This window comes from Trachurus japonicus, unplaced genomic scaffold (genome assembly GCF_045865225.1).
Source record: "Trachurus japonicus isolate A0001 unplaced genomic scaffold, Traja_1.0 AP030310.1".
NCBI classification, from domain to species: Eukaryota; Metazoa; Chordata; class Actinopteri; order Carangiformes; family Carangidae; genus Trachurus; species Trachurus japonicus.
The window spans coordinates 17,431-29,367 of NW_028220443.1; the positions used below are offsets into that span (position 1 = coordinate 17,431).

The 11,937-nt window shown below is 42.6% G+C and overlaps 1 protein-coding gene across 1 annotated transcript; it reads left to right on the forward strand.

The window, feature by feature from the left end:
* Nucleotides 1-3,751: 3,751 nt before the first annotated feature.
* Nucleotides 3,752-7,402, forward strand: LOC146960472 (uncharacterized). The gene is made up of 9 exons (XM_085772346.1): nt 3,752-3,875; nt 3,956-4,030; nt 4,120-4,491; nt 4,619-4,714; nt 4,800-5,029; nt 6,205-6,383; nt 6,471-6,558; nt 6,776-7,120; nt 7,241-7,402. Exons 3-9 carry the CDS (start codon nt 4,227-4,229, stop codon nt 7,400-7,402), a joined length of 1,365 nt encoding a protein of 454 aa, XP_085628472.1. The 5' UTR covers nt 3,752-3,875; nt 3,956-4,030; nt 4,120-4,226.
* The last annotated feature ends 4,535 nt before the right edge of the window (nt 7,403-11,937 follow it).

Sequence of the window (11,937 nt, forward strand, 5' to 3'; positions counted from 1 at the left end):
AGCTGCACGTTTTGATATATGAATTGTTGAAATAGCACAAAGTATGAAGGACTAGTTAGATGCAGAAAAAGAGCGGAAGAAGTAAGAATAATAAGTATAAAGATTTGAATAACAATAGTGTGAATGCTTCCAGCATTCACACTAATAATAATAATAATAATAATAATAAGTTTAAAGAAACAAAATGGCCGAACAGAATAACAATACTGTGAATGCTTCCAGCATTCACACTAATAATAATAAGTTTAAAGAAACAAAATGGCCGAACACAATAACAATACTGTGAATGCTTCCAGCATTCACACTAATAATAATAAGTATAAAGATTTGAATAACAATAATTCATAATAATAACTAGAAAATTTCCTCTCGGGAAATTTTGAATGGGCCACGGGAGCTACTGCGGGTTGTGCCATCTCTGTCAACATGGGAATCAAACCCACGATCTTAAGGTCAAGACAGAGCTGATCAGACAGACATGATCATCTTTCTATAAGCACTGATATGGAGGAGCTGTAACCACATTAGGTTAACTGTGTGTGTGTGTGTGTGTGTGTGTGTGTGTGTGTGTGTGTGTGTGTGTGTGTGTGTGTGTGTGTGTGTGTGTGTGTGTGTGTGTGTGTGTGTGTGTGTGTGTGTGTGTGTGTGTGTGTAACTGTAATCACATGAAGCTGGCTCTAGAGTCTGTGTGTGTGTTGTAGTTAGTTAGTAGCTGCATCCTGTGTCAGTCTGATTTAGCTGTGTCTGTGTTTATAAACATTTAAACGAGCGCCAGGTGGATTGTTTATGAAGTTAACGAGCTCTGGCCTGAGGATCAAAGAGGTTACCACGGCGATAGGGGCCCCCGCAGGCTGAGACAGACAGAAACGTGGAGAAAAAGAGCCATTTTCTGCCTCTAAACCGGTCTCACAATTAGGCTCAGCATGACAAAACGGTAACTCCTATCAGAACAAAACACAGATCAACGTTGCTCTAAGGACTTACTGAAAATTTCGGTACGATTTGGTGTTTCTACAGTAAATATTTTGGCGACGCTGGCAGTTTTAAAACATTAGGCCGTTCTGCTCCTCTCAGAAAATATTTGTATTGGACTCAATGAGGAGCAGGGACAGACGTGGCCGCACTCAGAGGCTGATTCTGTAAGTTCTGTAAGTCTCTCTGATATTTTGAGCACATGACATGAGAGATAACAAGTTTGTCTTACAAATTCTGAAAAAATTATGTCTGTAGAGTGTAAATTGTGGCCGTGCTCACAGTTTATCCAGAAAAAATACAGAATGTTTCTTCACTCTCTCCCACTCTAACTGATGATGTCACGCACTCTGACACGAACATTCTATGCAATACACACCCATTATAAACTCATAATTTCTCCAAAAATGATCATGGTCATTGATCAGGGATTGATCAAAAACTATATGACCTATCAAAACGTGGAGTAATACGACAATACACAAGACTTGTATCTACTGTTTAAAGTTTAAATGGAGTCTCTAGGTGAAAGTATGCCTGAGCAGTAGACTTTTGTTAAACTCCAATGATTGGTCTTTTTCGCTCTTTTTTTCCCGCCCGTCCCATTGACTTACATGCAAAAATTTTGCGCAGTAAATCGCGACTTACGTCGCGAATAATTCGTACACTGTTGAGAAAAGTAATAGCACACCGATCCCGATCAGGACGCACATTTTGATATATAATTTGTCCTGCAACTCTTTGAGTTGCAGGACTAGTAGCGAACCGAAAGTTGGCCGGAAGTGGAAAAATAACTAGAAAAAGCATTTCCAAGAATGGAAATGGTGTGACTGCTGATAGCAACTGAACGCTGTTGCAGAATTAGCAAATAGTGCAAGCAGTGATCACCATACAAATGTTTGACCAAGGTCGGAATCGAACCCACAACCTCATGGTCATTAGACTTCCACTCTGCCTCTAGGCCACGGTGCACACACAGTTGCAGAGACTGTTGTCTGTTAATGATCTGCACACTGTCAACATCAAGAAAGCTTGAGAGTCAAGCTTGAATGACTTAGAATGAAAATTTCTGTGAATTTCAGGCTGAGAGCAGCAGTTTCAACATGAAGCAAGTTATCAGAAGTCAACAGAGGACGACTGGGAAAATAATTCACTATAATTGTTGTTGAGGCAAGATTTGAACCAGTAACCTTCAGGTCTCCAGACCAGCAAGCTAAACACTAGGCTACAGACAGAGACAGTATGTGAGGGGTAAAGAAAACCTTTGATCAGAGGATCACTGGCTTCTGCTTAAAAAAAAAAGTAAGGAATTGAACCCACGACCTCATGATCAATAAACCTTTACTCTGCCACTTCGCCACAGAGAGCACAGACATAAGCATGTTGCCATTGTAATGTGATGATGTGCTGCAAACGGTGGCAGAAGCAATTAATGCGTCTCTTAACAAACACCTGTAACCAACTGGACTACAGACAGAGTTGTGGAGAACTCTCAGCATTGGGCTGAATGAGAGCAGAGAGCTCCCTGGCTGCATTTAAAAAATATTTTAAATTATTATCTAAGTCTCTTTGCATTTTTGACCAGAATTTTAGCCAGAAGACAAGTGTGGCTACAAAACTGGAGAAAATAATTTGTCTAGAGTTTAATTTGCAGAAAAAGTTAAATATTTGAAAAAGTATAAATAGTTAAAAAGAGAAAAGTAATGCCGATAAAGTTAAAAAAAAGCTGCACGTTTTGATATATGAATTGTTGAAATAGCACAACACCTAACACACTAACTATATGGCCACAGAGAACCTGAGTTACAATGAGCTTTATACTATGAGGAATCAAAGACTGTCCAATGACAGCTGAATAATTGGAATCAAAAGTCAAGCAATGATGTGAAATGACTGAGGCAGGAATCGAACCCATGACCTTATGATCATTAAGTCTTTACTCTGCCACTGGGCTACAGAGAGCACATAGCTTTCAAAACTGTTGTCATTCATTGTAATGTGATGATGTGCTGCAAACTGGTACGAGTAATCAAGGAGATAACAAACACCTGTAACCAATTGAAGGCGGGGGAGGAGAACAGAATTCAACATAACAAAACAAAAGTTCTTCCATCGGAATTGAACCAGTGACCTTAGGGTTGGCAAGCAGTTACCCTAACCCCTACACTACAGTGGAGTTGTAGAGAAGAGAGGTTGAGACTTTGATGAATGTGAGATTTTTTGTGAAAAAGTTAAATATTTGAAAAAGTATAAATAGTTAAAAAGAGAAAAGTAATGCCGATAAAGTTCAAAAAAAGCTGCACGTTTTGATATATGAATTGTTGAAATAGCACAAAGTATGAAGGACTAGAAGAAGACCGTAAAAAGGCGGAAGAAAATGGCCAAACAGAAGAACAATAGTGTGACTGCTTCAGCAGTCACACTAACTAGGCACTGGTCCCTGCAGCTATTTCATAGCTGTAGGGATCAGTGCCCGGTGCGATTGCCCGTGGCCCTAATAATAAGAAGAAAAAATCCACACAATAACAGTAGTGCCCGGTGCGATTGCCCGTGGCCCTAATAACATTATCTCAGTGGTGGAAAAATCATACTGATAATTAAGTATCAAGGCGCTAAACTGAAAACACTCAAAACAAAGTGCAGTAGGTTACCTGGTTCATATCTTTAGGTATGTAGGCCTAATATAACATTGTTTTTTATATAATGTAATATTTGTGGGTGGCCATAACCTTGGTGGGCGGTTGTTTATTCTGTGGTTCAATTGTTTATTTAGGTAGATCAGCATGGACACACAAAAGGACGCTCCAAAAAATCGTGTGTTTGGCTTGGTGAGGACAAAGATGGTCAACTTCTGCCAAAAAGATGTAGAGCTGGGGAGAAGAGAAAACGAGATTCAGTCTCCGGTTGGTTCTTTATCTTTTCATCAGTAGTTGCATTCATTATTCATTGATCAAGTTCTAAATGGATATTCATACTTTTGCAGTGTCTTCAGCAAGCGTAACACCCTCCTGTGCTCCATCTACTGACACAACTGGAGAAACTGTGACCACCAATTTAGGTTTTTTTCCCCCTTTAATACTTGTTTCCTTATTTGTTATGTGGTAATTGCCCAGATTTACCATTGCCTTCTTCCCTTTTAATTATCAGACTCCCTCATTCAAGATGTTCGAGACCTCTTGGGAAGTGGTGCTGAACAACCTCTCCCCTCACAATGGAGGAACAGGCAAACTTCCTCTCTGGAGAATTGAACAGTGATGAGGCCCTTCATGGTGAACAATATGTTGTCATCTGAGAAGCCCAAGGAGGGGGTTTGCCATCATTGTGGACACAAGGCTGCAGTCGTGATGTGTAGGGACTGTTTACCACGATCACTGTACTGCACAGCCTGTGACCTTTCCACACACGAGGCCCTGGTGCTGCATAACAGAGCATCCATGGTGGAGGGGTTCTTCAAACACCTGCCGCCATCCACTTTTGTTCAGCAGCACGAAGGAGGGAAATTCTCTTATCAAGAAAAAGGTATAGTTTTTAGTTATATAGACTGTTTTACATTTTACAGAAGCCCTGGTTTACACGAACAAACATGACACCCTCACTGTTGGAGACTGTTTGGTTTCAATTACACTACTAAAATTCTGCTTTTTAGATTGCCTGTTACCAATTGTTGCTCCCTGCTGCGACTGCTCCACGGGTCAAACAACGTTTTCCAAGGGAAAACAAGTTATTTTGATTGGAATGAATGGTAACTTTTTTTTTCTTCATATTGTTTTTTATTTATTTAGGCTACTTATTTTTAAGAGATAATTATTTTTTCTCTGAAATTTCAGGAAAATACAACCTCTTTCTTCCGTTGGTGAACTGCTCCTGTGGAAAAACCTTGCCAGTGACCATAAGTGATCTGGTTGACAGTGGTTACTGGCCAGCCACTGTCAATTTTGAGACCTTGTACATGGTGGACTTGTTCGCCACGTATGAGGATCTTAAAATCACTGCCCCAGGGATGTCGCGACAAGCTTTCGTCAGCATGCTCGACTGTCGAACTAAACTCTTCGGGCGAGTGAGTAGATTTATCATTTAACCCTCTAGGCGCCAAAGTCGCATTATTGCGACAGGCAGCATGCTTGGATAAAACAGCCCATATCTTTAAATCTACTGCCCTATATTGTTACTGCTTGGTACCACTAGATGGCGAACACGTTCAGCTTCAATCCTCACGTCATTTGTGGGTGTGTTTTACTACAAAATATCTGAGAAAAAAAAGTTTGATTGGCGCACAGGCGCTCCGCTTTTTCTTGCGGAGCTCACGCAGCTCACGCAGCTCAGAGCAACCAGGAAGTGAACTTCAGGTCTTGAGAAACACCGTGCGCCCCCCCACACACACACACTCGCCCCCCCCCTCCCTCCCCCTCCCTCCCTCCCAGCCCCGCCGATCCGTGTCGCGGTACCGCGGACGAGCAGCGGTGCCGCGGTGGGACTCCTCGCTCGTTTCAGCCGCTGTATGAGAGACTCCCGGCCGGGGGGGGGGAGCCCCGGCGCCGCCGACGACCGGGAGACTCCCCCCTCCCTCCCCCGGCCGGGGGGAAGTCTGTCATACGGCGGCCGAAGCGGCCGAGGAGTCCCGCCGCGGCACCGCTGCTCGTCCGCGGTACTACCGCGACACGGATCGACGGGGCTGGGAGGGAGGGGGGCGGAGGGGGGGGGGACTGTAAATGTGCTCCAATCACACCCCTGTTCCTTTACTTTGAGGATGAGATGTCAATATAATTTTTTTTCCTGTGTAAATATGTTTCAAATTCAGTGTTACTGAAAGTCACGTAATCCAATGGGGCTGCCACCCGGTGACGTCACAATATGCAAATTAGATGAGTAGGATTTACTCCTATCACAAACTTTTGGTCATTGTGAATATTTTTCTCATTTACACCATAGATTTATCTCTGACCATTTAAAAGCTACAGCCTTGTGAAATCCTGAAATCCAAACTTAATATTTTCCTAAATAAACTCTGGCGCCTAGAGGGTTAAGTTATCTTGTTTAGATCACTTTTTAAACAACTGATTCATCGTTAGGACTTGTCCTTACAATCCCAAAGTTTCAGCACCCATTTCTTGACAGAGCCATTTTTTCACCATGACCACAGTGTGAAGCCAACCTTCGACACATCATCAGTTGTGTATTAATAACTGTAGGATTACGTACAGTTTTGTGTTGTTTTTTCACTTTTGCTCCCAGAGCGGTCAGATATGTGGGGACACGATGCAGAGGGCCTTCCTCGAATGGGCCTATGCCAAATTTGAGGTTGACAAGCTGTCCCAGGTGCAGCATTTTCAGTGCCCTGCTTGCACACCCTCCATGTTGGCAGTTGCAGTGGACGGGAACCGAAAATTATATCGTTTTAAAAGCCAACCTGGGTGTGTAACATTCATGTACAGTGAAACGCTAGTCACAAAGTACTTTTATACTGTAAATGTAACCCACATCTATATATTTCTTTCAAGACCTGAAGGGTTTTTTGATGGAGTCTTTTTGGCCAGTGATGCTGAGGTGTCATCCTTCGTTGATTATGTCCATCAAACAACTGGACATGTAAGCTACATTTATATTTCTTCATGTGTAACACCTCAAATTTCTAATTTCTATGAATGCTTATAGCCTATTTTATTTTCGAATTTTAAAAATTATTCAGTTTATTTAAGTAATAGAGTGGCGTTACTGCATCAAATGCCGTACTACCATGACTTACAGCTTAGTTTGTGAAATTTAACTAACTGGAAATGTCTGTATTTGTCGTCATCTGTTTAAGAATCCAGACAAAGGGAGATGTGGTGGCGGTCAGTGGTCAGCAGCACGAGAGTCTGCCAACAGCAACAGCAAACTGGATGAGGAAGGCGTTGAAGTAGCTGTCTGCCGTCATGGGGTTTTGCTGAAGGGACTTAATATGTTCCGTGGGGAAATCTTCGCATACCCCATGTACCTGCAAAAAGAGCTAGCTTCAAGAACCATCCAGTTTTTTTGCTCAGATGTGGTCTGCAAATATTGGCCGTATTTGCAGAAAGTTGTTGACCACTGTCCGGAGTTGGAGGACCTGTTGCGCATGCGCCCATTTCTCTCCATAATGCATGCAAAAGCGCATTCATGGATGTGTGAGGTAATAATGACAATTAGATGTATTTGTTACCATTTGTACCACACATTATGATTGTCTGTCCTCTGCCCCCGCTTTTTGTTTTAGAAATGATAACTCAAAATTCATGTAAATGTGTTACAGTTAAAATGGGGGGGGGGGGGGGGGCGTAACCAAGAAGGTGCTGGAACCACTATCGGGGAGGAGGTTGAACAGGTTAATAGCTTCCTCTCCCGAGCAGCCATATGCTCGAAATACATGTCCAAAGCCGGTAAGAATTTTTTATGTATAGTTGTGTCCAAATGAAGACTGACATATTTTTTGTTTGTTTTGAATGTAAGCATTGTTTGTTGTCTTTGTCTTTGGTCTTGAAGTGGTTCTGTCAGAGCTTTTAGGTGTGATCATGCTAGAGTGTGAATCCTTCTCCACATGGGATCATCCCTATGTTCCCCGGGTCCTATGTTCCCCGCTTTGTATGGAACCGGGGAACATAGGACCCTTCTTTTATAAAAAGGTCCTATGTTCCCCGCTGTTCACCCAAAAGGTCCTATGTTCCCCGCTTTGTATGGAACCGGGGAACATAGGACCCTTTTTTTAAAAAAAGGTCCTATGTTCCCCACTGTTCACCCAAAGACCCGGGATTGCAGGGACTTCTCCTCTCATTATCAGTGAGAGGCATTCTCCGTGCTCCGCATCGGCCCCTCAGTCTGTGGGTAGCTCGTGTGTGCGTAGCCTGTGAATGTGTGTATTAATCCCTCTCTGGTCAGCATCTCTGTTAAAATGAATAAACACAAATCGCCGCAGAGCGCGAGCCTGGCACAGAGGTGCGCGCTCTGGCGCAACTGGCACAATCGGCACAGAAATGAAATTGGCTCCGCTCCGCAGTAGCGTCCCAACCGACGTAACTACAACATAACACAAACTTATCTGACAGCTCTCACTTCTTCTGCTCCTCCCCACTCACACACCTACAGGCACACACAGACAGACAGGACTCTGTCTTCCTCACCCTCAACCCAGCCCATTATAAAATGCGTTATATTATTATTTTATTATTATATTTTTCTACTTGTGGAGAAGACAGTGTTGAGTTCTCTTTCTGCCTTATGGACAGTGCCATGGATGTATTTGCCACAGAGTGAACTACTGATATCTTTTGTCTAGTGCTGAACTGTGACCAAGCGCGCTGTCCGCTGTCTCGGTGCTGAAATGAATGACAGCGCGTCACTGAGAGAGAGAGAGAGAGAGACGGAGATCGCGGCGGATGCATCTTTATCCACAGGATGCGCTGCGCTCTGACTCTTTCTTTTCTTTCTTCCTACCAGCTCTCCTGTTCGTCTACACATTTGTTTTTCAGTTTATGACTCCTGCCCTCCCTGCAGATTAACAGTTGATTTGAGAACCTAATGCATATGATTTACTATTGCACATTTCCTTTTGCTGCTATAATAAACATTTTCTCAGGATTTATTGTGACACAAATATGATGGAAACTGGTAACAAACGTGCAGTAAAATGACAGAAAGAAGTGGCAGGAAAGAAGTTTTGCTCAAGACAAAGTTTCTTCATCTTAAAGAATGAAAATGTCAATTTGTTAGGCTTTCAAATCACCAAATGATTTGCTTGGAATAATTTCGTTTGTTGTAATGGTTGTGAGCATAGACAACGGACGTCTTGGCTGAGCCAAATGTCATTTTACGTGTAGGTGGAGCTGAACAGGCAGACGCACAGAGGCATGCGTAAAACACACATTTGAACTACTTCGTGCTGTTGCTTTTTTTGTTTGTTTGTTTGTTTTTTCTTTACCTTTCGTTTCCTTTGGATCTTTGTGCATATTATAAAGCTGTCCTGGTCCCTGTTTGTAAGCCTTTTTTATCCGGAGGAAATTCCCCAAAGTTGCAACAACTTGTAGTGATCCACTGGGTTTTGCCTATAGTCTGTTGGAGCTATGGGCTCGTTGATTTGCAGCTTTGCTCCCCAGGTTTTTTTCATGATCAATTATCCTTGGCGTTTGCGCACGGGGATGTGCGGACCTGTAATGAATGAATGAATGAATGTTTTGTTTGTTTTTTTTTGCCGTAAGTTGTGTGCGTAATGCGCACAGGTGCATTAATGGGACCGTGGCAGTCGGCGTTTGGACGGCTGGTGTGGGGGCGATTCCAAAGCATCATAGTGGATTATTTATGGTGTGTTGTTACCCTGTAAAGGCCCGTCTGGACGCAGCACGGCCGGGTCCGTCTGCAGCCAAGCGGGACGAGGGAGAGGATTGGCGTGGTCACCTCGGCGTCTCTCGTGTGGACAGACCAACAAACTCTCCCTCACTCGCCCTCACCACGCGCCAACACACACACACACACACCTGCACACGGGGGGGAGACTTTGTGTTTATTTATTAAGCTTCCACTGACTGTATCACATCTGTACGCATGTCTTAAAACGTGCGTGTGTGTCAACCGGCAACAGCGGGGAACATAGGACCCTTTTTTAAAAAGAAGGTCCTATGTTCCCCGGCAACAGCGGTTTGTATGGAACCGGGGAACATAGGACCTTCTTTTTAAATAAAGGGTCCTATGTTCCCCGGTTCCATACAAACCGGGGAACATAGGAGCTTTTTTGGAAAAAACGGGGAACATAGGACCTTTTTTAAAACAAAAGGTCCTATGGGGAACATAGAACCCGGGGAACATAGGTACGCTCCCAAAAAATACAGAATGTTTCTTCACTCTCTCCCACTCTAACCGATGATGTCACGTGCTCTGACACGAACATTCCGTGCAATACACAACCATTATAATCTCATAATTTCTCCAAAAATGATCAGGTGGATGGCATTAAAAGGGTTAAAAAGAGCCAAAACGTTTAAGAGGCAAAATACAATGTAGTACAAAATTACAAAATTCAATTTAAGTGTTTTACATTGAAAATGTGAAATTGCTACAGTACAACTGAAAAAAGTTAAAGTCTACTCAAATACTGTTGGAAACTGACAGCAGAAGAACATTTTAAGAAAAAGAAATGGTTAAAGTGTTAAAAGAAATGTAAACACACAAGTAAGAAAATAACAAAGTCACTGAATGGTGAGAAATGTCACTGAAAATATTTTTAATAGTATAAAGTCTGTTTCAATCAGCCAACATGTAGCAAACAACAGATATCATGGTTTTGAACAGTGAAACAATCAATGGAACATACAAACAAAATATACATAAATCATAATCTATTTCTTAAAAAAAAAAAGTGAACTGTGAAACATAAACATAACATGAACATCCATTAGTCAACACAGTCAGCTTTGTGCAGTTAAAAACATTGAACAGCTTTTGACACAAGGGGTTGTAAAAGTTAGTTCACAGAGAAAACTATTTGAGAGAAACAAGTTATAGTGACATCAAAATGGCTTTTGTGCAAACCATACAGCACATGGTGAGCTCACCTGTGTCTAATATAGGAGGTAGTCAGTTTGGTTAAAATCATGTAGGTTCAGATTAAAAAGATTAAATGAAAAGGAAATGGTGAAATAATAATAATAACTAGAAAATTTCCTCTCGGGAAATTTTGAATGGGCCACGGGAGCTACTGCGGGTTGTGCCATCTCTGTCAACATGGGAATCAAACCCACGATCTTAAGGTCAAGACAGAGCTGATCAGACAGACACATGATCATCTTTCTATAAGCACTGATATGGAGGAGCTGTAACCACATTAGGTTGTGTGTGTGTGTGTGTGTGTGTGTGTGTGTGTGTGTGTGTGTGTGTGTGTGTGTGTGTGTGTGTGTGTGTGTGTGTGTGTGTGTGTGACAGTTGAGGGTCCTGTCACTATGCCTCCTATTGATCATGCGCCCTGGCTATTTGGCCAAGGGGATGTCCCTTTGGCCAAATGGTTAGCGCACATGACTGTTACCCGAGAGTCTGGGGTTCGAAGCCCGCCCTGGACCCTGTTCACCTTGCCACATGTGCCTTTCCTAACCTCTGCCATGAAGCACTGTTGCAAAATTACAATATTTTTTGTAAGATAGATAATAATGAAAATAAAAATGTTTAAAGCAGGACCTTCTAAGGAAATACCTGCTCATTTTCTAATCAATTCATAGTCAAAGCGGTGGGGGATTCTTGGAGATGGTAATGCTCTGGAGCAGGTGTGAATGTTCAGGGGTTTGGAGTGTGTTGTTGCTCAGGAGAGAGTCTGGTCCAGCTACCCTTCCAACATAACCTCCCCTCCCCCGGTCCTCCTTCAAAGTTGAACAGCTAGCTCCATTGCAGGCTCTGTGCGATTTGTGTGACAATGGGTGACCAATAGGTGGCCCATTAGGGCAAACAAAAGATTGAGCAATGATAATGCTAATTCCCTGGTTGAAGGCATGCACTGAATACCTGCAACTCTTCTTAAAAAGGCTTTCATCACTCCCTTATTTTTTCCTATTTAAATGTAGAATCACAGTAAATAAATTGTGATAAAAAAAATTGACAGTAGGTATTATTAGCTACAACAATTCATTTCCAGATAAAACAGTGGCCAGCGCATCTCCAGTAGCTAGGTCTGTTATAATTTCACTTCTTAAATCAAACATGTACTCGTGGTTCTATGAATTATGTGAATTTCCACTCACCACCAGCGGCGGCACTTTAAATGCTGCCTCTGGCGATATGTACTGTTCTGTGAGAGAAGCGCCATCTCCTGGTCATGTCATGTATTTCATTGAATGGGTGGAGTTCCAGTAAAAACTAGTCACACCCAGGAAAAGGAGGGGGTCACTCCAGCTGCTGGGACTTTGCTGGAGCTCTGCTGGAACTCTCATGGGAACAGCATGGGAACAGCATGGCAGCAGCATGGCAGGGGAATTT